Source organism: Centruroides sculpturatus, unplaced genomic scaffold (assembly GCF_000671375.1).
Source record: "Centruroides sculpturatus isolate CEXI.00-Female unplaced genomic scaffold, Cexi_2.0 scaffold274, whole genome shotgun sequence".
Lineage (NCBI taxonomy): Eukaryota > Metazoa > Arthropoda > Arachnida > Scorpiones > Buthidae > Centruroides > Centruroides sculpturatus.
The window spans coordinates 629,378-657,000 of record NW_019384458.1 but is presented as its reverse complement, the minus strand read 5'-3'; the positions used below and the strand labels follow the sequence as shown (position 1 = coordinate 657,000).

General features: G+C 32.5%; 2 protein-coding genes across 4 annotated transcripts in view; one reads left to right on the top strand and one right to left on the bottom strand.

The window, feature by feature from the left end:
- Positions 1-17,870, bottom strand: part of LOC111620718 (homeobox protein Nkx-6.2-like) — a 54,983-nt gene extending 37,113 nt beyond the window's left edge. For 2 of the 3 annotated variants that reach the window (XM_023362706.1, XM_023362708.1), the window contains exons 1-2: positions 17,568-17,870; positions 14,301-14,360 (exon numbers count right to left, since the gene is read on the bottom strand). The gene's annotated coding sequence lies outside the window, so the exon portion shown is untranslated. The remainder of the gene's footprint in view (positions 1-14,300; positions 14,361-17,567) is intronic. The other variant, XM_023362707.1, reaches the window with a different exon arrangement.
- An 81-nt stretch (positions 17,871-17,951) lies between these two features.
- On the top strand, positions 17,952-26,378 carry LOC111620717 (homeobox protein Nkx-6.2-like). The gene is made up of 3 exons (XM_023362705.1): positions 17,952-18,476; positions 21,115-21,284; positions 25,291-26,378. Exons 1-3 carry the CDS (start codon positions 18,002-18,004, stop codon positions 25,510-25,512), a joined length of 867 nt encoding a protein of 288 aa, XP_023218473.1. The 5' UTR covers positions 17,952-18,001; the 3' UTR covers positions 25,513-26,378.
- Positions 26,379-27,623: the final 1,245 nt, after the last annotated feature.

Sequence of the window (27,623 nt, the reverse complement as noted above, 5' to 3'; positions counted from 1 at the left end):
TTTATTTTTCTATGTTATATATTTTAATATAGTAAAAAAATTAGTAGGCCTAAACGAGTTTTTTCTTAAGCTACCTGTTTTTAAATTAAAATAGTCGTAAAATATAATAATAATTAAGCTTATTCTACTTTAAAAAATGCTACTAAAATAGCAAGAAATTATTATATTTTATGGCTTTTAAGTAATAAACTTATCGGCATTACTAATACACTAAAACCCCCCATTAACGGACACTACCGAATAGCGAATACCTCTACTTAACGGACATTTTTACGATCTCCAGACCGTTCTGTTATATTCACCTCTAAACCACGGACAAACTTCTCGATTCGGATGGTGTCCGCTATTCGGAGGTTATACTGTAGCCTATATATTTTAACGTTTGATAATTCTAGAGTGCAAGAACATTAATTATTTATTGGAAAAATACTCTCCCACGTTAAAATTCCGTTGAGTATAGCCTAATATAAATATTTAGATTTAACAAAAGCAAGCTATTATTTAATTATAAGTGATTATATAATACTTTAGGCTAATTTTTATAGTTCAAGTATATTTAAAATTGTTATTAGAATCAACATGAGCTATCGGGGATTCGAAAATAATTGATAAACCAGTGCACGAGCCATGAACGTCCGCAGAAGGGGACAAACGGAGCATTTTCCCCTCTATGGGATCGAGTAAAAACTTTCACAAATTATAATGGTAAAAGCTATTTAGATACGTAGCCTTACATCCTAGACCACGACCGTGTTCTATAATCTACTTGTAAAAACAATCCCCAAAAATTAAATACAGTAATTTTTGGCGATTATTTGGGGGAAATTAAATAAATTGGGTGTTTTGGGGAAAAAATTAAATAATTTTTGGGGTTTTTTTTCTTGGGGAAACTTGCCTCCTGGAAAGTTTTCTACAAACACTCACGTCACGAGATGTATTATTTCAAAGTTTTATACTCGTTATACAGTAAATTCAACTTCATATTAGCAATTTAAATGAGCACAAATTTACATTTCTTTCTTCATCTTAAATATTTAGATTGATTATACTCCGACTGAAAAGCTTAGCACCTCAGAAGATTCGAATCCGAGAAGACGTAACAATTTCGAAATTTTCTGATATTGTAAGAGAGATATTTTAAAAATCGCTTAAATTGTTTGTCAAAGTTTCTGCTTAATGAACACGTTAATTTCAGTAATGATCTAATAAAGTTTATCAAGAAAGCGAGAAGCGTGACTATCGCGTGTGACCTCTGCATATGCAATTGCTGCACTTCACTTAGAAAAGCAATCATCCCAATGTAATTACAGAACGGTTGTCTTAGAAACGCACAAGATGAAGTGGAACACCTGGTTGAATCTGCAGATTAATTTGTAGCCAATTGACAGATGAAGTGCTTTAAATGAGCTCTTTCCTTCCTTTATAACATCTGCTTCTCGAATTTCATCTGCCCACTTTTAAAACTAAAGCAGAGAAAATTTATATATATATATATAAAAAGAAATTCGCTATTATACTTCTAAGTACTTGTTTCAAAAACATTCCGAACAGATGTAATTTTGTATCTGTGTGTAAATACTTCTTTCTTAATGAGATATAGGCCTATAATCTTATCTTTGCGGTCTTTCGACGCGCGCTCCCTGAAAAAAAATAAATAAATCTAAACTTAATTACCTTTGCCAATACTTAAAATTTTATTTTCTAAAACTTTATTTAGAGCTTAAGAAGATTGGAAAGTATTAAAAGTTGAAATTAAACAAAATGAGATTGAAATTTTTTTCTAATTAAACTTTAGGGAATTGACTAGACCAATGAGGATGTAGTTTACTTCGATCATATAAATATTTCATTTTATTGTTTATTTATGAGTCTTGATTTCTATACGTGATCTATTTATATTTAATAAATTAAAAAGTAAGAAAATTATTATTATATTAATAATTATGTTACAGGTTCACAAATTTAAAAGAATTTGTGTCCGTTGTAATTGTTAATTTACTCGAAAATTCTCATAAAGGAAAATAAAATGTAGATACGAAAGCGATTTCTGTTTGCCGATTTAATTTAATAAACCGTAATTTTATAAAATTATCGAATATTTTATCACTTGTTAGCGTATAAACATAAAATAAAAGTAAAGATGTTCCGAAAATGCACCCGCCGTCCATTCGGAGAAAGGGAAGATTATTGTTTAATCCCTACCCCTCTTATATAATCTATCAATGTGCGCGGCTTATACGAGGTCTTTTATAGATTATCGGATGGATTTTTACGTATTCTTATGCCCTACACATTTAATTTAAGGAAATTTTGTAGTAGAGGGTTACAGCATTAGCGAAACAATGTCAAAATTTCGAAGCCGGTATGCAAATTATACCGTAGTTAGATTGGAGGAAACGGTAAAAGATTGAAAAGTATATAAAATTTTCTACTAAGAGGAACCGTTTTAAGAAGATGGGGTGTATCTATCGTTATAAAATAAATCCAGGGAGGAAGCAGTGGCGTGTCTGGAGAGGAGGGAGGGAGGAAGAAGAACGGAGCAGTAAAGAAAAATCAGGTAAAAGCAGTTTATAGACGTTTCTCGTTGATTTAAAGAAAAAAAAAAGAATAAAATCCGAATTAAAAGGTTTCAGTAAAGAAGTGCAATTCTTCTCTCGGACAATTTAACGATCCGTAAAACGAAATTCTTTTCGCGAAAGCTAAATCCCGACCGTCTTGTTTTTGCAGCCTTCTTCTCGCCTGTTTATTTTATTTTTTTCTTTTTTTTTACAGCTGGGTAGAGACGGTTTAATCTCGCTGCCAGTGATTGAGCGACCTAAAGCTGAGACTTCTCTTCTCAATGGACATAAACGTGTAGTTTTTCGAGTCCGTCGGTGATTGGATGGCTGGCTCTGTACCGGGTCCAAGCCTAACCAGTTTTTGAAACGGCCAGAGTGTCTATGTCACCCCTGGGAGTGACTACTGTTGGATACCGGACCCGGTCGAATAGAGCCTGCCAACAAATGAGATGATTTTTACGAACGGCCAGAGACGCCCGTACCGAGTCATATGTCGAACTGTTGGATTGTTTTCGGCGATTGTGGGGGGAGGATATAACCCCTGCGACTTTCAGAGGGGGAAACGGTTGTTATAACCGACCAGAAACCGACTCTCCTTAGCCTCTCGCTCCTTCAATATCGTTGCAAAACGTCCTGGAGACTTTTGGACCCTGCGGAGTTCGGGGGGAGCGTACAGAATCGGCCCTCCCCCCGCCATCGACGACAGAGTCAATATTTGTTCTCGTTTTATGGAGGTTCCCAGGACTAAATGTATGGAGTCTGCAATGAAATTCGTCCAATGAACGTAGATCAAAAACTATATTACGGGCTAGGCAGAACTGGATCCTATCGTCATGACACCATTATTGCTTTTATAGCTTATTTCCCCTTTTGATCCAATCTATCATTGCTTCTACAGCTTTTTCTGTGGCCGACGTTTAGAATTTCCGATCGTCGATAGGATGGAATGTCTGAGGATATTGTTAAGTTTTATATACCAGATCGTATTTTTCCATCATCCCGAACCATTATGGCATCTGACTCACTGGTGATCAAATTATTTTTCGGCTTGTTTTTATATTTCTATATATATATATAGAGTTACGTATAAATATATAGACCNTAATATAATTTTGTAGATCTATTTCTTGTTCTAGTTCGATTGCCAACTTTAACACTATAAAGTAATTAATGAAAAAAGTATGCTTCTATAATGATTCTTGCTAACTTTACCTAGAAAAGTAATAAAGCTTGAATATTCTAGCACTAAAATTAGTGCTGTAATAACAATATAATAGCATTAACTTTAGCATTATAGAGTTAAAGTTTAGCTATATAAAGCGACTGGTGACAAATGTATGCTTCTATAATAGTTTAATTTACATATTTAGATTTAAATGAAGAAAAATAGTTACATTCAACCAGTTCATTCAACTTAACGATTAGACGGAATTTTTTATTTACAGGAGGATGGAGATTTAAATATAATAAAGGCTAATATAATTAGGGAGCTTACGGGGAGAATGAAGAAAAATTGATTGATATTTTACCAAATAATATTATTATAATTCGAATTCCATAAGTAGATAGTTGGCATCGCGTGTATGGGATAAAATATTCGAGAAATATCATTGCAGGGCGCAATAGCCTGGTCGGTGAGGTTTAGTCTTTTGGAAACGTATGGGCCATTTTACGAGAACGGCAATGTTAGATATTTGAATGATATGTAAAATATATACTCAATGTTCAGAACACTTACTCATGAAATATTTGAGCCTTTATCTGCTAAGAAAAATTCCCTTTTTTCCCTCTATCTGTCTAGCACATTTATCTTACAAGAAATCTGCTCTTAATTAGGAAGAAATTTGGAATTTTTGGTTTTCAATTATGAAAATATCAAATAGAAAAGTAATGTAAAACTCACACCTCTTCTATTTTTGTATTATAATCGAAGTTGAATCTTTAATAATTCCACGAAATTATTTCTAATAAATAAAGTATAAAAAATATAATTAAAGCATAGTTTGAGTTAAAATTCTTTTTATTCCCTTCTTACATGTATAAAGAATTAAATAGGCCTAATTTTTGGTAAAATTTTACAGTTTAGAGAGGTGAATTCGGGATGTTTTTAATGTCAAATTTTAATTATTACGTGATAATTAGCGTAAGAACGTTAATGGAAAGTAAGGTGAAACCATCTTTGAACATTCATAGAACGTATCGAAGTCGTGAAAGTGAATATAAATGAATGTAAGACGTGAATACAAATAATAGAAAATATGAATAAAACAGGGATATTTGAAAGCTAAAGAATTAAAATTGACTTTAATTTAAATTTAAATATCGTTGATTAAGATATACACTGTTAAGGCAATAAAAACTATAAAATGAAGGCATAAAAAGAGAAATTTCAATGAAATTATAACAATATAATGTTTTAAATATTATTATAAATTTCTGCTTATTACTTTGATTAAAATATTCTATAGAAACCCTTAAATGAAAGATTTTTGCTAAAGAAATTTATGCGGAAATTTAGTACAGACACACAATTTCTGAAGTTAAAAGTGTTTTTTTTTTAAATAATTAAAATATTCTTAATATATTTATTAATATAACTTTTAAATTATAGGATAACTTTTTAAGCTAAAACGATTTTTCTCCACTGAATTTAAACCTATTATATCGTATATAATGCGGTAATTTAATCTCAAACGGCAATTCTAATTGGTGTAATTCGTGTGTTTTTGCATAAAATATAAACATATGTAAGCAATAAAATTCTCAACTCAAGAAATTTAACATTGAGAAGTGATAAACGATGCTCTTCTATCTCTCCATTAAAATATATAATAACGTTTAGGCCTTACGATAAACCGTTTCTTTCGTTAATTAATGATTTTAAAATTTATTTATTTACTTTAATTTTATTTAAGAATCCTTAATATAGTTTTCTATGTCATTTCGTGCAATTCTAAAATGGCATGGAACAATAAAAAGCAAAATATTATCCACTTTTAAGCTAGAATATGTTCGAATGTGGTCGAAATAGAAGAAAGAAAAAGAAATAAATCCTATACTGAAGATAAGATATCCTTCAGGATAGTGATATTTACTAGGTGAGCTGCATGGGGAGCATTACATTTTTCTTTTCTATTTCTTTTTTTTTTCTGTTTCTAACCTAGCTGTAGCAAATTCTTCCTTTCTGATATTTCACACAAGACGATAAATTCCATAAAAATAATTGTACGATCGACACCAAAGCGATAAAATTCTATAAAATTATAAATAATTCGTCAAATTGTTGCAAATATTTATGAATATTTGGGCTACAATTTTCAAATTCCAGACCTATACGTTTTTACTGTCGTCCGTCCGTTTGTCTGTCCTTCGTTAATCTCGGAAACTCAGTTAGATAGATGGAAATCGAGACCAGATATGTGACGGAGGCCTTGATTAATCGTATAAAAACTTCCGTTCCGGGCCGGAAATCACGTGATTTTGTCAACTGAAAGATGATTAAGCGTTGCAACCACGTCACAATAATAGAACACTTCGGAATGGTTTTTTTAAACATCTTTTAATTTTAAAAAATCGCATGACTTCCAGTCCAGACCGGAAGTTCATACGTAGTTAATCAAGGCCTACATCCACTAAGCTTTCCATATCCGGTTTCGATTTTCATCTATCTAACTCTGTTCTTGAGATTAACGAAGGACAGACAAACAGGCGGACAATTGAATCTGAAAATTGCAGCCCAATAAAATATAAATTGTATAGGAGAAAAGTGATAAGAATTAAAAATTCTCGAATAATAACCTTTTTCAGTTGAATTAAAAGGTAAATATTTTAAGATTAACAACTGATATTAATTTAAATAAAAATAAAATAAATTTACAACGAAAGTAAGCATTCTAAATAGGCCTATTTCACAATACTTTTCTTTAAAGAAAATTGTTAAAATCGAGATTTATTTATATTATTTTTAGTGTTTTTATAAGCTAATCCCATNGCCCTTCTATCCCTCCATTAAAATATATAATAACGTTTAGGCCTTACGATAAACCGTTTCTTTCGTTAATTAATGATTTTAAAATTTATTTATTTACTTTAATTTTATTTAAGAATCCTTAATATAGTTTTCTATGTCATTTCGTGCAATTCTAAAATGGCATGGAACAATAAAAAGCAAAATATTATCCACTTTTAAGCTAGAATATGTTCGAATGTGGTCGAAATAGAAGAAAGAAAAAGAAATAAATCCTATACTGAAGATAAGATATCCTTCAGGATAGTGATATTTACTAGGTGAGCTGCATGGGGAGCATTACATTTTTCTTTTCTATTTCTTTTTTTTTTCTGTTTCTAACCTAGCTGTAGCAAATTCTTCCTTTCTGATATTTCACACAAGACGATAAATTCCATAAAAATAATTGTACGATCGACACCAAAGCGATAAAATTCTATAAAATTATAAATAATTCGTCAAATTGTTGCAAATATTTATGAATATTTGGGCTACAATTTTCAAATTCCAGACCTATACGTTTTTACTGTCGTCCGTCCGTTTGTCTGTCCTTCGTTAATCTCGGAAACTCAGTTAGATAGATGGAAATCGAGACCAGATATGTGACGGAGGCCTTGATTAATCGTATAAAAACTTCCGTTCCGGGCCGGAAATCACGTGATTTTGTCAACTGAAAGATGATTAAGCGTTGCAACCACGTCACAATAATAGAACACTTCGGAATGGTTTTTTTAAACATCTTTTAATTTTAAAAAATCGCATGACTTCCAGTCCAGACCGGAAGTTCATACGTAGTTAATCAAGGCCTACATCCACTAAGCTTTCCATATCCGGTTTCGATTTTCATCTATCTAACTCTGTTCTTGAGATTAACGAAGGACAGACAAACAGGCGGACAATTGAATCTGAAAATTGCAGCCCAATAAAATATAAATTGTATAGGAGAAAAGTGATAAGAATTAAAAATTCTCGAATAATAACCTTTTTCAGTTGAATTAAAAGGTAAATATTTTAAGATTAACAACTGATATTAATTTAAATAAAAATAAAATAAATTTACAACGAAAGTAAGCATTCTAAATAGGCCTATTTCACAATACTTTTCTTTAAAGAAAATTGTTAAAATCGAGATTTATTTATATTATTTTTAGTGTTTTTATAAGCTAATCCCATTTAAATTTGACATATTAAGCTATAGAAAAATTATATATGGGTAAATGAATTAATTAGGCCTACTACTCAAAAAATATGAGTCTTTATTGTTTATAAATTTAATATTTTTAATTATTGAGTGTCAAAGCCTTACACGGGTCTAAAATTACCTTCGAATTTACAATGGGTTCTATTCAACAGATGAATTAAAGACATTCAGTCTCGAGATCGTTGTTTATTAATGATGCAATGTAAAAATGTAGACGAGAATGGATTATTTTAGCCTTATTTTAATGTAAATTTTTACTTTTTTCGTATTTTTTTTTCTAAATTTTAGTGTTAATTTATTAATTCCTTAGTACTACTTAATAGACTTTAGACCCAGTGTTTTCCAACCGGTCGATAATGACCCCTTTGGGATTAATGAAATTTTGAGGGGATCTATGTAGTTAGGTGATTTAAATTATGTAGGAGGATGTTGCATATAGGCTATATTTATATATAATATAATTGTATGTAATATTGAAGTGAGCGATCGAAAAAAAAAAAATTGTTAAAAGAGGTTCTATACATGAAAAACGTTGGGAATCACCTTAGTTACTTAGTGTTTCATTAGTGAATACTTACGTATTATAAATAAAATGATACGTAACAGTGTTCCAAAGTGTGGTACACGTACTCCCTGCGGTACCCATCGGGTACGCGTGCCACACTTTGAGTACAGTTGTGTTTAAATAGGCATTTCAATTGTTTGCATTCTCTGTAATAGCAATATTATATCCTATGTTAACACTTATTAAAGGAGGCAGACGAAAGAATTGTTTACTTAATTTCGATTAATACAGTAATTGTAGCAGAGATGCCGGAAATTTGCACTTTATACATTAATTAATAGATAGCAGAGAATGGTCTTATTAAATGTTCGAGCATTCCAGATTATATTTTTGATTTTCAAGATTCTGATCCATTAACGAAGAAATTTAAAATTTGTAGAATATATTCTGATAAAAGACTTTTTTTTAGAAGATTTGTTGTCTCGTCTTCTTCCGTTCTTGTTGTCGCGGGTTTAAATTTATCGGAAGATTTACTTTTTTACAATTAATTATGGCTAATTTGCATGGTTTTATTGTAATAAATAATGGTGAGAGGAGCGGGAGTGCTGCGAGGATGAGGAGTCACTCGAATGATTTTTAACTGCTGGTGCATTGATGCCATCGTTCGTATTAGGGAAGTTGTTTTTTTTTTTGCGNCACTAAAACCCCCCATTAACGGACACTACCGAATAGCGAATACCTCTACTTAACGGACATTTTTACGATCTCCAGACCGTTCTGTTATATTCACCTCTAAACAACGGACAAACTTCTCGATTCGGATGGTGTCCGCTATTCGGAGGTTATACTGTAGCCTATATATTTTAACGTTTGATAATTCTAGAGTGCAAGAACATTAATTATTTATTGGAAAAATACTCTCCCACGTTAAAATTCCGTTGAGTATAGCCTAATATAAATATTTAGATTTAACAAAAGCAAGCTATTATTTAATTATAAGTGATTATATAATACTTTAGGCTAATTTTTATAGTTCAAGTATATTTAAAATTGTTATTAGAATCAACATGAGCTATCGGGGATTCGAAAATAATTGATAAACCAGTGCACGAGCCATGAACGTCCGCAGAAGGGGACAAACGGAGCATTTTCCCCTCTATGGGATCGAGTAAAAACTTTCACAAATTATAATGGTAAAAGCTATTTAGATACGTAGCCTTACATCCTAGACCACGACCGTGTTCTATAATCTACTTGTAAAAACAATCCCCAAAAATTAAATACAGTAATTTTTGGCGATTATTTGGGGGAAATTAAATAAATTGGGTGTTTTGGGGAAAAAATTAAATAATTTTTGGGGTTTTTTTTCTTGGGGAAACTTGCCTCCTGGAAAGTTTTCTACAAACACTCACGTCACGAGATGTATTATTTCAAAGTTTTATACTCGTTATACAGTAAATTCAACTTCATATTAGCAATTTAAATGAGCACAAATTTACATTTCTTTCTTCATCTTAAATATTTAGATTGATTATACTCCGACTGAAAAGCTTAGCACCTCAGAAGATTCGAATCCGAGAAGACGTAACAATTTCGAAATTTTCTGATATTGTAAGAGAGATATTTTAAAAATCGCTTAAATTGTTTGTCAAAGTTTCTGCTTAATGAACACGTTAATTTCAGTAATGATCTAATAAAGTTTATCAAGAAAGCGAGAAGCGTGACTATCGCGTGTGACCTCTGCATATGCAATTGCTGCACTTCACTTAGAAAAGCAATCATCCCAATGTAATTACAGAACGGTTGTCTTAGAAACGCACAAGATGAAGTGGAACACCTGGTTGAATCTGCAGATTAATTTGTAGCCAATTGACAGATGAAGTGCTTTAAATGAGCTCTTTCCTTCCTTTATAACATCTGCTTCTCGAATTTCATCTGCCCACTTTTAAAACTAAAGCAGAGAAAATTTATATATATATATATAAAAAGAAATTCGCTATTATACTTCTAAGTACTTGTTTCAAAAACATTCCGAACAGATGTAATTTTGTATCTGTGTGTAAATACTTCTTTCTTAATGAGATATAGGCCTATAATCTTATCTTTGCGGTCTTTCGACGCGCGCTCCCTGAAAAAAAATAAATAAATCTAAACTTAATTACCTTTGCCAATACTTAAAATTTTATTTTCTAAAACTTTATTTAGAGCTTAAGAAGATTGGAAAGTATTAAAAGTTGAAATTAAACAAAATGAGATTGAAATTTTTTTCTAATTAAACTTTAGGGAATTGACTAGACCAATGAGGATGTAGTTTACTTCGATCATATAAATATTTCATTTTATTGTTTATTTATGAGTCTTGATTTCTATACGTGATCTATTTATATTTAATAAATTAAAAAGTAAGAAAATTATTATTATATTAATAATTATGTTACAGGTTCACAAATTTAAAAGAATTTGTGTCCGTTGTAATTGTTAATTTACTCGAAAATTCTCATAAAGGAAAATAAAATGTAGATACGAAAGCGATTTCTGTTTGCCGATTTAATTTAATAAACCGTAATTTTATAAAATTATCGAATATTTTATCACTTGTTAGCGTATAAACATAAAATAAAAGTAAAGATGTTCCGAAAATGCACCCGCCGTCCATTCGGAGAAAGGGAAGATTATTGTTTAATCCCTACCCCTCTTATATAATCTATCAATGTGCGCGGCTTATACGAGGTCTTTTATAGATTATCGGATGGATTTTTACGTATTCTTATGCCCTACACATTTAATTTAAGGAAATTTTGTAGTAGAGGGTTACAGCATTAGCGAAACAATGTCAAAATTTCGAAGCCGGTATGCAAATTATACCGTAGTTAGATTGGAGGAAACGGTAAAAGATTGAAAAGTATATAAAATTTTCTACTAAGAGGAACCGTTTTAAGAAGATGGGGTGTATCTATCGTTATAAAATAAATCCAGGGAGGAAGCAGTGGCGTGTCTGGAGAGGAGGGAGGGAGGAAGAAGAACGGAGCAGTAAAGAAAAATCAGGTAAAAGCAGTTTATAGACGTTTCTCGTTGATTTAAAGAAAAAAAAAAGAATAAAATCCGAATTAAAAGGTTTCAGTAAAGAAGTGCAATTCTTCTCTCGGACAATTTAACGATCCGTAAAACGAAATTCTTTTCGCGAAAGCTAAATCCCGACCGTCTTGTTTTTGCAGCCTTCTTCTCGCCTGTTTATTTTATTTTTTTCTTTTTTTTTTACAGCTGGGTAGAGACGGTTTAATCTCGCTGCCAGTGATTGAGCGACCTAAAGCTGAGACTTCTCTTCTCAATGGACATAAACGTGTAGTTTTTCGAGTCCGTCGGTGATTGGATGGCTGGCTCTGTACCGGGTCCAAGCCTAACCAGTTTTTGAAACGGCCAGAGTGTCTATGTCACCCCTGGGAGTGACTACTGTTGGATACCGGACCCGGTCGAATAGAGCCTGCCAACAAATGAGATGATTTTTACGAACGGCCAGAGACGCCCGTACCGAGTCATATGTCGAACTGTTGGATTGTTTTCGGCGATTGTGGGGGGAGGATATAACCCCTGCGACTTTCAGAGGGGGAAACGGTTGTTATAACCGACCAGAAACCGACTCTCCTTAGCCTCTCGCTCCTTCAATATCGTTGCAAAACGTCCTGGAGACTTTTGGACCCTGCGGAGTTCGGGGGGAGCGTACAGAATCGGCCCTCTCCCCGCCATCGACGACAGAGTCAATATTTGTTCTCGTTTTATGGAGGTTCCCAGGACTAAATGTATGGAGTCTGCAATGAAATTCGTCCAATGAACGTAGATCAAAAACTATATTACGGGCTAGGCAGAACTGGATCCTATCGTCATGACACCATTATTGCTTTTATAGCTTATTTCCCCTTTTGATCCAATCTATCATTGCTTCTACAGCTTTTTCTGTGGCCGACGTTTAGAATTTCCGATCGTCGATAGGATGGAATGTCTGAGGATATTGTTAAGTTTTATATACCAGATCGTATTTTTCCATCATCCCGAACCATTATGGCATCTGACTCACTGGTGATCAAATTATTTTTCGGCTTGTTTTTATATTTCTATATATATATATAGAGTTACGTATAAATATATAGACCTTCAGCTATAGAAATGTGTTTTTATTCCTTTTATGGTTTCTGATTTAAAATTTTAAATTTTACGACCCTATATTTTAGATTGGAAATGATATCTTCTTCCTTCGTTTTAAGTAATTTTCGCATTGGAAAAAAATAATACTTTAACTTCTCTGCATTAAATTCCGAATTAAAATGAAAATTTTATTATATTTTACATTTAAAAAAATATATTTTTTTTTCGGTGTAACTGAAATAAATCTACTGTTATGTACACATAAATTATTCTTATATTAACACGAAACTTAATTAAATCGTGTATTTTTTATGAATTATAATATATATATATATATTACTCAATTAAATTGATTTTTTAATGGCAATCAAAATGGTTAAATTTACATTAAAATTGGTAAGTACGAAGATATAAAATGCCCGATTCTTAGAGGGGCAATCGCTTATAAAATTTAAAAAAATGATATATATATATATATTTTATATAAGATATAGGGAAAAAATTGAGGGATGGGAAAATAGGCCGTGTTTAAAATAATGCAGTTTCTTTCTATAAAGCTGGGGTGGAAGCAAGCAAAGGCAATCTATTCGACTTGCGTCTGGTTGAAGCTGGGAGTTATAATTAATATTAAAATTTAATTAACGATCTCTGAGCGAGAGAAAATTAATTTCCCTACAAGTAACACTGAATAGCCTAGCTCATTATTCGTTCACCATACTGCTGTTCTGTACAATTTATTTCAATGTTAGAGCCGATGAGAGAAGATCTATTGTTTTAAGATAGTTTAATGCTACCTAGTCAGCAGCAACATGGCAGATGGAACGGTCGACATTAATTGGGGTAGATTTAAATCTACTAACAAACGTTTAAGCTTTATAATATATATATATATATATATATATAAATCCTAAATTATAATAAGTCTAAGAGTTTCAATTTGTAGAAAAATTGCAAAGGTGTCGTTCTCTCAAGAGCTATTAACTCTTAAGAATTTTGAATTGAGAAATTACTCATGAGAATTTTTGGTGAATTCGTCAGAATAGACTCTTCTAATTGAGAATTAAAGTAGTGGAGGGGGGAATCTTAAATTTGTTTTAATTACTTTCCTTCCTTTGACCCATAGTAAATTAGTTTTAAGAGACCATCACGATTGATTATTGTGATCTCTTTAAAAGAGCTTTATTCTTGTTTTGGAAAATCCGATATTTATTTAGAGCGTAAGTAACAGGAAATGAGAAGAAAAAAACGTGACCAAGAAAAAGAAAAGTGGTTTATGTAAAGTCAGCTCTTTCTTTAAATCGATAACGTCCATCGAATACCGTTTATACATCGACTTATCCATCAGTATGGCTTCTAATATACATAATGAAACTAAAGTAGCTTTTTTGGTCCCACCATATAATAGGAAGGAATACGGGAAAGGTCACATGACTAACGTACTGTAAAAGAAAACTCCTCTTCACCTAAACTATTTTTATATTAAAAACTTTATGAATAGTTTTTTAAAAACATTTTTATTAGAAATAAGACGGCTGAATCCATCCCCCCTCATTGATTTTACTATTAAGGGCAATCTCGTTTCGGGATTTACCATAAGATTATTACGTAAATAACTCGCCTCCCCTACTTAAATTTTGTTTATTAATCTTTATAAATCATCACAATTTGTTACTATTTAATTGAATTTAATTATAGTATATACACGATTAAATTTATTTTAACTTCATGTTTGACTTGACTTTCGCGTTATATACGCGATTTTTAATTTTAATTATTAATTTTTTTAATCTTTCAAAAATTTTTTAAAATTATTAAGTTCTAAATATTCGAACTAGACTATAAATTAAGATTTATTCATAGAAACAAATTAATATTTAACTATTTAATTACCTTCTACGAAGTATCAATTCCCCGAGGCTTCATTTCCTGTTCCTTGAATTAATAAAATTGCTAAAAAGAATTCATAAAACATTTTTTTAAATAAAATAACCATAAAAATAGCTTAACAATAATTAAATTTTGTAGATTTAACGGTTTAAATTTAGTGTAACTTTGAAAAGTTTGTTTCCAAACAATTATTTTACTTAGATTAATGGACGATTAATATCTTAAACATATGTAGATAGCATTATAATTAGGAGCCTATAACGATAGGATCCTAATTATAATAATATTTAGATGTATTAACAGCTTATTAATTTATTAAATTTTTATTTTGTCGAACTTTATGGTTTACAGAGTCTATAGATGGCTGTAACTTGTGGTGTGTATCTTATCCTCTTGTATGTAAGACGTTATAAAAGCGCTTAAAACTTTATTTATTTAAATCATAACGATTATTTTATATTAAAAAATGTCTTTGTATCCGAGAGAAATGTTTAAAATTTAAGTTTACGCCTATAAAAATTTTTAAGTGATGCTGCAAACATACAAATCTGAAATGACTTCTCTTCCTGGATGCAGTAACAATGCTTGCCATAGAACTAAACGGAAATAATATAGCCTACAGTGGCGCGTTATTCTAAGGGCAAAAAAGGAAAATTATCTGCGGCCCCCTGTTATTGGGGGTCCCAAATTAATCTTTTATAAGAAAATATTTCCTCAAAAAATTCCTCCGAAAAAGAAAAATGTATGAAGTCGACACTGTACGTGGGGCCCTCAATTCAAATTTGTCTGGGCCCCATAAAGTTATAACGCGATAGCCTATACTTTAATATATTTTGCTGAAATTATATATTATAATATCATTTGAAATATTGCATATTCTTCCCTCGCGGAAGTCTCTATCAGGTTCTGTCATACCTATAGTTTATTCAGTAATTTAATTAATACTTTTTGGAGTAATTATAAATTTAATTAGTTTTTAAATAATTTCTTAACGTTTGAGTTAGGAAATGAAGAAGAATTCTTATTTTATTACTGTAAATAATTTATTTTATTAACCCGAAAGATGTTAAATTTATAGAGGATTTTAAAAAAGCGTAATTTGTTTGTAAAGGAGTAGGAAAATTCTATAATACTTCATATAAACCCGCATGTTACTGGTCGCCTTTGGAGAATAATTAAACATTCGCATTCACTCATCGAATTTTAAAAACTATGCGGGAGTTTATTGAAGATTACATCTTTGAATACGATAAAACATAAGCAATATGGCCGCCCTATAACAAATAAGTAAAAATTAATTGTCGTTCTCTCGTAGGAGCTTCATGAGAAAGTAATAATTCGCTTAAATAATGTAAAAACCATATCAAGGAATAATGTTATCGTAAATCCTCAGCTTGGAGCTGGAAATAATCTTCTCATATTGTTCGATATCTGGCTTTTAGATCACTTTATCCGTTATACAATAGGGCTATAATAGACGAGGGGATTGTGTTAAAGAGATAAGTAACATCTCTATCATCGACGTCTATGCTTAAACGGGACGCAATAAATGGTGCACTATTTAACAAGCATAAATCGTACGTTGACAATAGGTGTGAAGGGTGATGCTGTTTTGCTGCCCAGGATAACGGACACCGCTGTGTTTGAGTGGTTCCGTATCATTGACTCCCAATTCTTGATAATCTGATTTACAGGGATTAGCGAGTCGGGACGTGTGAAAAGAAGACAGAGGACAGCGGGTGTCCACCCTATTTGTATAACGTACCCCGATCGGTGCCACTTCCTAGCATGGGAACCATACGTGGCACCCCTCCTCGCTTCTACTGAAGGGTTATATTATCGTGTAACGAAACTTTTAATAGGCTGTCACGCGGCGGATAACGAGTTTGGCAAAGTATCTAACACTACATAACTTGGCTTTTTCGACACCCCCCAGACATTCAATTGTTGCAACAAGCAAACTTTAAATTTACACTCGACGAGGTTATAAAAATTATGCATTTGAAGAAATGTTTACACGTAATAATACATTAAAAAATATTATACAGCGAATATACGGCGTTAAAACTATACGCTTTAATAAATCTTCATTGTAATAACAAAGAGAAGATTGTTAAAGGAGCTTATACATCACAATTTGTGAGGCCATGCATACAATTTGTTAAGCTCTGAGCGTGTATTTTAATGGAGGCAACCAGATATGGCACAGAGCGAGGTACGTTTCACACGAAAACGGAGAAGGGCAAATATCGGGGTTACGGGATCCAACAATAGATTTAGCGGATGTAAATATCAACAGAACTATGCCATTGTCCCGTCTCTCGGTTCCTGGGTGTTGACTTATAGCAAAAAGGTAATAGGCCTTAATACGGTGAGTTGACTCAAAGAGATTACAGTTTGGATGGCTGCTCTTTAGAAGCAGTAAGGTCGCTTGTATTGTTGCAAACTTTGTGGCTGACATTAAAAAGGGAGCTGCGATAGGCCTTTGCCTGAGATACGACTATTAAACCAATATAAATGATCGTTATGTTTGTTAGAACCTTTTCAGGGGCAGTTTTAAAGCCATAACAGCTAGTTAGATTGATAAATCAAATTTTTATAAAAGATTTCGAGCGGTTTGTTACAACGTAATGAATTCGTTTTAAAAGAAGAAAAAAAAGAACCTTTTGTCTGACGGTCCTCTTATTATAAATATTTAATTTACGGACCATAAATTAAGCATTATCTCAACGATAACATTGTAACTGCTAGTAAAGAGATTTATTTTGGCAAAGCGTAACTAATCACTAGTTACGGCGTAACGCGAAAATGAAATGGTTCTAAAATAGTATACACGTGTGACGATTGTCCGCAGTGTTTCTTTATTAAAAGGTTGTAAAATTTAAATTACTTAAAGGAAATTTTAGTTTTTCGCCTCCGAAAAACTGCAGTATCTGATTTAAAGGAAGAAAAATTGGAAATAATTATGTTTAATTTTAATTTGATGAGTTTAATTGTTAATTACCGTGAAGGGAATCGGACATCGGAACGATAGACTGGGATGCTCACTTTACTTAATCAAAGACTGTATTCGATGGCATAAAATGATTGGTCGGTTGCCTTCCCGAGATACGCCGCCGGTGTGACGTCACCAGAGATTTAAACGTCAGTCGCGGAAGAGATTGGGACCAACGATTGGTCAGCTCTTTAGAAAAAACTTGTAAAAAAATGCGCGTTTAAAGTTTAATAAACGTCGCGAACTTTATTAAGGAGGCGATTGGATGCTCCTACCTGCCAAAAAGTGCGCTTTCCTCGGCTCGGACTCCACCGTAACGAAACAGTTGCGAGTTATCTATCACAAGGGGATCGACTGCGGCCACGTGTCACTCGAAGGGGTCGACCAGTGGTAGCACGCTTCATTAAGTACCGTCAGTTGGAAAGTGAAGCATCCGACAGGCCGACATATTGTCTGTCTTGCTCCGTTTCCTTCACAGATTCAACAAAACATCATGGGCTCGTCTATTGGTCTATCGAAACCATGGTAACGCTTGGCGTCCAATAGGATCGGGCGGTTTGGATCCGCCCTCTAGAGAAGGTATCAGTCAGGCGCGCTAGGGAAATCGTGTCGTATTTGACGTATCCAATGCACAACACTCGGTACAGTTGTTTAGATGCTTCTGTTGAGATGGTAGACAAGATTTCGGTGATCTGCTAACGCCGGAGCCATGTTAGAGTTTAATACACCGGCGACATCGGCACCTAGCGCAAGTTCAATGCTGTCTATGTTGAACATAAACATGGAAGCGTCGCGTCAGAACGCCTTTCTTCTCGGCAATCCTCCTCTGGCCGCCTTGCACTCCATGGCAGAGATTAAATCCACACCTGTCGGAACTTATCCAAATACACAGACTTTAAAACCGTCCGCAGTAGGACTTCCGGCGACATGTTCTCAATCGGCGACTCCCCACGGGATCAACGATATTCTCAGTCGGCCTTCGGTCACCTCAGCACCCAGTTTGGGCACCCTCAGCGCCCTACCACGATTCAGTCTCGGAGTCGGTGCCGGGATGTACTTTGGCCCCGCCAACGGGGGCCTACATAAATTAGGACTGAGTGAACTCCAGGGTAGACCGCATCTGTACTGGCCAGGAATGATGCAAAATCCGGCTCTCTGGAGGGACAGATTCGCATCCGCTGCAGGTATGTACAGTACGTCATTTTACATAGAATAAAAGCAAATTCGTTTGGTCTCCTTCTAATCCAAGCTGCTAAATATTCTTCGTGTTTTTCAACAATCGTTACGTGTGATCCTATACTTGTTGTAATTTGATTACACTCCACGTAACTGTGGTTTCAGATCTTGTATGAGACATTCCGGATGTTTGGTTTAGTTGCCTCGATACAGCCACTTATCACATTCGGTTCTGGAGTGTAATAGTTATGGAGACTAAGGTATTTTCTCCGCTCTTATCTCGTACTAGACTAAGAAACTATCAACTTGTGCTACCGAAAGTGGTCTGCAAACACAATATTTGCTGTAAAGTAAGCTTAACAAATACGTACACAATATCAATTCGAAACTTCGAAACTCGGCCAGCTGTCTTAATGCACCTTCACATTCTCAATTAAAGAACAATTTAATTAGGTAAATATTTACTTCTTAATTGAATAAATTTAAATTAAATTAGAATAATTAATATCCTATGACAATTAATATTAATACAAGCGCAAATTGAATTTAATTCCGTGTGTAATTTCGATTACTAGCTCCATTTTTAGGCCTATCGTGTCTTACGTAAAGTTCGGGACTAGGCCTACAAATTCTCTTATCTCTCTTGGACACGTTTCGTAAATTATCCAGGCCTAAATATACGAGGAAACTTATAGAATTTAAGTGTTTAATCGGCCGCTTTTTTTACTATTTAACTAATAATTAATTACTTTAGCGTAGGCGTGTTTTAATCACTCTTTAAAATCCACAAGTATCGGGGTGTTGAATCGTTATATGTCAATGTTGGAAAGTATCAAAAACGGCAGGTTCAAGCTGTTCTGGCGACAACCTAGCAACAGGCATCGGTTATTTGTGTTCTGTCATAACGTTGTGTCATAACTGCGTGTCGTTTTAGTGTCACAAGAGCTATCGAAGAAAACAGTTTTCTTCTGCGGTGGAAGGTACTGTACAATACCTCGATATATTGAACGTATTTCTGCAAACGTTTAAGAACAATAGTGGAAAGACTAAATCGCCGTTTTCAGTCATTTTTAAATAGATCTAGCGCCTTAGTTTCTTGTGTAAACTCTAAATTATAAGCCTAGTCAATGAGACTTTAGTAGGCCCACAAGAGAATGATTAACTTGTCTAACTACATAATTGAGAATTAGTTAATAATTCCTCGATTTAATGCTCTTACATAAACATAAACGACAATTAATTAGTTTAATATTTTAGTTATAAAAATTTTAAACATAAAAAATAAACAAATGTTAAGTTTTTAAGCAGATAAATTATTTTCTCTTCGTTTCTTCGAAGAATTTTGCAAACATGAAACAAAGCTGAAATGCAGAGAAAATAATTCATAATTTGCAAATTATTTAATACATTTTTATACAGTAAAACATCGAAAGTTGGACATCTCTCTAACCTGGACACTCGCTAACTTGGACGCTTTGAATCTTTACCACAGGTGTCCAACTTGGCCAGGTTTTACTATACTTTATAATCTGTAGCTGAATTATACATTTAATTATTAATTTACGGGCAAATCTACAATCAAACTACACACAGAAACAAAAATAACAATCCGAATTCGATCTTATTTATCAAACTAATCAATGATAACTCCCATTTTAAAGTCATTAAACACATAAAAATTACGTTTTTTTAGCATAAAATGGGCATTTAATAAGTCAAAATGTAAGACAGTTCGAGTGCAAATTTTAGTTATGTATTAGGTTGGAAAAGAGAGATAAAAACGTGAATTTACAAAGGACAAAAATTCAATTTATTTGATTTTAGGATTATCCGAAGATAGGAAGAAAAAGTGATTATCAGGTAACATCTGATAATGATCCAATTTGTAGAAGTTTTCTAGAGAATCAGAGTGTCTTTGAACAAAACTTTGAAATTGCCAATACCCACGAAGACATTTTGGTAATTTCTGAACTTTTTGTAATTTAGGAAAGATTAAACTTTTACAGAAATTCTTCAATTATCCTTGAGATTTACACAGATATAACAAAGCTTATGATAACGTGTAAAAAATTAATTTAGGAATGAAAGTTGAATTTTAATCACAAAACTTTTTCTTCCGTCCTCTACGAAATTAAATTGGGAAATTAAATAAGTTTTTTTTTTTTTTAATTTACACTTTAATAAATTAAATTCTTTAACCCGTTCCATTTTAGAACAATAATTATACATATAATAATTTTATATTGTAATTTTATAATGTAAGTAGTGACAGACTTTCTATGGTCTCAACGAGAATCAAATTCTTGTGTAAAATTTAAATTTTAGAAAAATTTAATTATATTATTAAATAAAACAGTTTTAAAATAATTTTACTTGCTTTTAAACAGGAAAAAGGAAGAATTATATTATTATTTTATACCATAGAATAGTGATAAAGATAAATCTTTAGTGATGTATATGAGTTACTAGGAGCGTGTATGGCGAACTTCATTTCAAAATATAGAATTGTAAGCTGTATGCAGCATTTGAAAGTAGTATTTTTACATCAATATGATAGAATATTCTACTTTTTTGTAGGAGGAATACATTTTAAATAATATAAATGACTTTAAATCGGGTTTTAATAGTGTAAAATATCTTTTTCAGTGGCACAGAATGCGACGGATAAAGACGGAAAGAAAAAACATACAAGGCCTACTTTTTCCGGTCATCAGATTTATGTTTTAGAAAAGACTTTTGAACAAACCAAATATCTGGCTGGACCCGAACGTGCTAAATTAGCCTACGCGCTTGGAATGTCCGAGAGTCAAGTTAAGGTGACTTTAATTAATTTTATATTATTTAATATAACTCTTTTCCTCGTATAACTCAAAAACAATTTGTCAATTGTCCTAATTAATTAATTACGCGGTAGTAACCCTCCTCGAAGACGTTAATTTCTGATAATTCTCGAAGAAGATAAGCTTTGGGAGTGGTAGGAATAGAGTAAGGGTCCCCATTTCTCGTGTTTTTTTCTAACACTGCCTACAACAATAAAGTTGGAAAAACCTCCTATTCACTCAGGGATTTTAACGTGACGATAAAACAGCTCTGTTTCGGAAGACGTGCCAATGCATCTATCTAGCAACAGAACGACAATCCCCGCAGTCCTGGTAATGTTTCCGTACATGCATGTTTGAAAAGACACAAATGGTCTTGAAAGAATACTAGATTCACAATTTTATCATATCCACCATTGACTACTTACTTATCTGTTCATGCACCAGATGGAGTTACTAGTGTATGGGGGCAAAACGGTTTGATTCCTTGCATTCCAATTGATGCTTGAATATGTCATTGTTTGACTGCGTTACTTTATCATCAGCCAGAGTATTATTCGTTTTGTTAGAATAACTGCCTTGAATTATGTATGAAGTTGTTTTTTTTTTGTTTTTTAAAGGCTTGCTTTCGGAATAATGACCGACCATGTCATCATTTGCTTTCTATTTGTTATTTCCATAGCTCTTTTATTTAATAGGGCCTAACTTTATCACTTTATTGCTGCTATACTTCTTCATAATTGCGACTCGTTTCTGTTTGATTATTTCGTCTCCACTTTACAATTTTATTAGAAATCGCTTGCCACCGAGGTATATTATCCAGTTTAAAGAATTTTTTCTGCTTTTCCGAGTTGGATTTCTTAATTATGATTAAGAGAAATGGAACTCGCTTAATGTCCTGTACGGATTTACACTTACAACAAATTTAATTATATTGTGCCATTATGGAAATTTGCCATTAAAATCCTTTAAAATAACGATAAAATCTCGACTTTTATTTCCTTATTTACAATTTTTTGGGGAGGCATTAAATGAATGACAGTCTTAAAACTCTTTCAGATTTCCTTACTGGAATATACACTGGATAATATTATTAATTCACAGCTTTTGAAAGTAACTTAGAACGAATGAATTTTTAGAAGAATCATTCAGAAATATGGATTATTCTTTCTTGTATGTCGTAGACTTTGTAGTGTTTTCTGTGCGCTGTTAAACACACCATAGAGGTATGTCAGAAAGGCGCCAGAAAGAATGTAGCCATAAGGTAAACAAATGGGAAAAAAAAAGAAGAAAGGAATCATTAGAAAGTCGCTTTGGATAGCAAATATTAAGAAAGATGCGAGTGGGTTTCCTGAAAAAAAAAACTTACTTTTTTTGGCTTATTTCACTGAAAATTGAAAAGGTTAGAAGAATTAGAAGAGCGAGATAAAGATATATTCTGGTGCCAGATTCCTTTTCAAACCATAAAATCTCATTAAGAAACAATTTGTCTACTTTCTCCTACATTATATTTTTTCTACGTTAGACGAAAATATGAAAAATGCTAGTGTTGTTACTTGTCCAAATAATTAGTCTCCAAAAAACTTGGCTAGTATAAGCATTTGATAAGAGATTATTAAGTTTAGAAAATGTTTTTAAGTTAAGGAAAAATTCTAATAAACCAAAATATGAAAATTGAAAAATATTTTATTGTAGAAAAATGCTTAAATTTAAATATATTTTCATATAATTCGATCCAAAAAAATAAAAACAAGAAAAAAAATTAGAAATGCTAAACGAAACCTGAAAAATAAACGTTGTTGTTTCTAAAAATAAAGAAGTTTATAAATTTCTATTATTTGAAAATTTAATAATTAACATTAAGAAACTATTTTGATTATCATTAATTCATAATTTAAGTAAATATTTAAGACGCAAGAGGCTTTAAATATGTTTAAAAAAAAATAGAGTCAAAACATAAATAATGGAATTTTTCAATGGAAAATTCACTTAAATTTTCATTTTGGATTAAAGTAAAAAATCAAAATGTTTACCTTTTGTATTTTTGAAGGGTGTATATAAATTTCTAGACATTAATTCACATTAAAATAACTTAATTAATAATTAAATACAGTTACATTAATAAACACAAGCATTAAAAAAGTCATAAATTTAAAATTACGTTTTATAAATTCGTTTAATTTTTACATCTAGTTTATATTTTATTATAATTATAAATACAACAAATCGATTTTTATTAATATAAATAACATTAATTTTATAATAATAAGCTTTTAAATCATGGCCATGTTACTAGTTTATTCCGATGAATTTTCAATTTATATATTCGACTTTTAATTTAAATTTTCCAAAATTATGTAGAAAATTTACCATACACAATTATAAAAGAGCTGATTTCTAGTATAATTTAAGCAAATAGTAAATTAAAATAATGGAAATTTCCCAGCAAAATTGTCTGATTTATCGAAAAATAATTAATTTTATTCCCTTACTCACACAAAAGTTTTTATTGTTAGGGGGGCAATTTTACGTGGGAATAAAGGAAAATAAAAGATATTCAAGCATTTTGTTAAGTAGAGATTCACATAATTTGATACGAGAGGCAATTCGATAGGAACTGAGTGTATAGAATGTAATTCGATGGTTCCCAGAAGACGAGTGATATAGACGTGTTGATGCATCATTAACAGTCAACTGCAATGTTAATTCAGTAATTCCTATTACACATGCAGATTTCAACAGTAAAATTCGATAGAATAGGGTGTAATCTTTTACGTATTTGGCTCGGTGATTACGTCAGAATAGACGTAGAACGAGAGACATTCAATCAAGTAAGTAATAGAATCATTTGACATGACTCCTATTGGTTTAGTGGTGTATATCATTGCTCTATTGCAGCAATAACTTTCACACACCACACTCTCTCATATACCCCAATAAACTTCCTGATAGGCCTATCGAACTTGTTTTTGGAAAAGAAAAACCCCTCTTTCTCTCTCTCATTCCACGCCTTCTATTATTTTTTGACAGTTATTACTATTATAAGGCTTCCATCTGTAATGAAAAAAACACAGGTTATAAATTTGTACCGCTTGTGACGTATCAGTTTAATATTAAATCCAATTTTAAAGCCTTTATTTAAGGGCATAAAGTAGCATTGCTACTTATGACTGGTGTGTAGTAGTGTATCGAGAATGGGTACGGTGTTTACACAATCATTTTATAACAGTTATATCTTAATGACCTCATACACAAACAGTCGTTAGCATAGTTGACTCATCAGTTTCAATTATCCTATACTTGCTTAATATTATAACGTGGTCATTATTATCACGAAATGATATTATATAATTATCCTATCTTGCATATCGGCACTAATTCTGATAATTCAAACCTTGTGATGACTTGTGCATTGCTTTAAGTGTTGAAGACTCAGTTTCTGATGATGTTAAGGAAGGGGGGAAGGGAAATTTTACAGGAAATTTCCCTGAGCAAACGTGATACAAAAAGACAAAACAATTCCAGAAGAAAAGAAGAAAGAAACAACACATTTACTAACTTCGCTTCTATTATTTCTCCAGTAGGGACAGCGGATTAAGGGATTTATGAAGACAAACGATTCTTTTAGGAGCCCTATTCGATTCTCTTATCACAGCAGTCAATGATTGATGTGGTTTGTGTCGGAACCGCAGCTTTGGAGACAACTAGCCACAAGCCTGGCCCATTACTCGTTTGGTCAGACATCTTAAACGATCGACTGAATTTAACCTCACTCGACGGTTCAATTGCTCCATAAAATCTTCAAAAATTAAAATTTATTCACTTCGCCTCATCTCTCTTACTTTAATCATTTTTGAAATCTTCACGCCGCTCTTCACTTTCGCGTGCTCGTCATTACTTGTCTATGTTAATTCTAGTGTTGTAACGGATACCACGAAACGCGCCTCCTACTGGACGATTGCTGAAGCTGTTGTGTTTATTTAAAAAAAAATTTTTTTTGTAGGTATGGTTTCAAAATCGACGGACAAAATGGCGAAAAAAGCACGCAGCGGAGATGGCAACAGCCAAGAAGAAACACGACTCTGAAGCTGAACAAATGAGACACGACGACAGTTCGGATGCAGAAGAACTAAACGGTTTAGACGGGAAACGTTTCAAACGAGATGATGACGGATCATCGGGACTGAGACAGGAAGATGTAACAGATAGGTTATCATCGCCGTAACACAATCAAATCCGCAACAATGTGCAATTCAATCTGTATATCGATATCGATGCCAGATTATCAGAAGAAAGGCAGAAAAAATTATACATAAAAAATTACATAAATAAATAAATAAATAAATAAAAAACAAGTATATAATACCAAGGGGGTATCATTTCATAAGTTTTATTGTGTTATTCTGCTTATGAAATGGCACACCTGCCGATTGAAAATCATTTTTGGCTACTTTATAACCCGGTGAAACTGATGTTGCCCTCTCTCCATTCCTGTAGGTCCGGGAATGAACCCCGGATATAAGGATTTCTGAGATTGGTTGGTTGAATTGGCATTCACTTGACTATAGAAATTTTTTAAAAATAATATAAATACATAAATAAATAATAACCGACAAGAAAATTGCCTTTTCTTTTCCACGCCACTTCGGTATATCGAATTAAAAAAACACGTAGATTGGTAACATAGCGTTACGACGTTTCCGAGAATGTAAATTAGGGTACCATATCCGAGTCACGTGATGCTCAACTAACCAATCCTAAGTTCGGAGCCGTGAGGTTGTACTGTACATAAGATTTCAGTCGTTCACATTAGGTTTAATTATGTTATTAACCTATCGAGTTTTAGTTCGTGTACAGAGAGATTCTTTGAATGTATCGCCGTAGGTCAACACTTCTCCAAAAAGAGTAGGTCTTAACATTTTAAATGAATGGGGGAGGAGGAAAAAATTTGGAAAAATAAAGGAAAATTTCCTCCCCTCGTCGATAATGGAACACATATTGTTTGTTATTTATTGCAGAATAAAACTTATAATAAGTTCAATAAATATTTATTCGACAGATTACAGTTTAAAAGAAGAAGAAGAGAAGAAAAAAAAGGTCAAAACCTTTTTATAAACATAAATTGTATTTGTATAATTATTAAATTTATTTTCTGTTTGGTATATTTGTGTAAAGTACTGTCTTGTATCGAAAGAAAGTCGTTTCATATTGAACATATTAAAATTATTTAAATGACAGTTGTATGACGTTTAATTGTCTCACAATACACTTAAGATAATATACAGCAGAACCTGTTTAAGTCTGAATTGCGCGGTTTGAACAGGTTTTTAACATAGAAAATCGCTGATTTTCGTAGAATTCTTCCCGCTTAGGCAGGTTTCCGTTTTATTCAGGTTACAGAATCGATAATATTACATAAATTGTACGTAGGAAGGGAAATCGCCGTTCGGGACGGTCATATAAATATTTTCTCCTTATTTCAAATGCAAAATATTAAATAAGCCCGATTACCTTATACGAATTTAACCTTATAAAACGTGACTAGATTTAAATTATTCTTAAGGAACCTTAATTAACCCCGAAACTACGCGAGTATTTAACATTTTAGAATTTATTACGTACCGCTGATTCTCCAGCTGACTTTTTAAACACGGTTATGAAAAAGAAAACAAACGAAAAAAAATTCCCAACGGCTTTACAAATTATTACAGAAAATAGAAAATTGTATTTTATACATGGCAAGATTAGCCTACTAACATTTGCAAAGCCGTCGTAAGAAACAAATAAAATAAAACAACCCTCATATCTTCGTAGGTGGTGGAGTAGCATCTCTTCCCATCTCCCGCTTCGTGCATTAAACTTATTACTAGGAAAACAATTTCCACGAAACCGAGATTTATATTCGTGAAAGCGCCGATATATAAATCCATACTGGTCGCTATGACAACCTGACTGGGAGAGGGAGGAAGGGGGGAAGAGAGAAACGAGGAAGCTCTCCAGCCTCAAGGTTCTCGCATCTCACTGGACTGCATACATCAACCGTTCCGACTACAGCAACCACTCTCCCACTTCTGATTGGTTTAAATATAATCAGCAATTGCTCCTGATGTAAGTTAGCTATCGTTGTTGCTCTTCTATAAACAACGCTTCTCAATCTCCGTTGATGGCTCCGTATTCTGATGAAAATTTATTGAAGCAAACTTTGAATTAAAATGCGATGAATATATAGTTTTTACTTTATGAGTTAGCGGGAAGAAAAAAAAAATAATAATAATAAAAATAATAGAAGATTTTATAAACTGCATCACTCTGAAAGATCCAATATTAATTTCTGAT

Coding starts and splice junctions, on each gene's coding strand:
- LOC111620717 (XM_023362705.1), top strand. CDS start 18,002: ATGTTAGAGTTTAATACACCGGCGACATCGGCACCTAGCGCAAGTTCA. Junction 18,477..21,114: donor CAGATTCGCATCCGCTGCAG/GTATGTACAGTA, acceptor TATCTTTTTCAG/TGGCACAGAATGCGACGGAT. Junction 21,285..25,290: donor TGTCCGAGAGTCAAGTTAAG/GTGACTTTAATT, acceptor TTTTTTTTGTAG/GTATGGTTTCAAAATCGACG.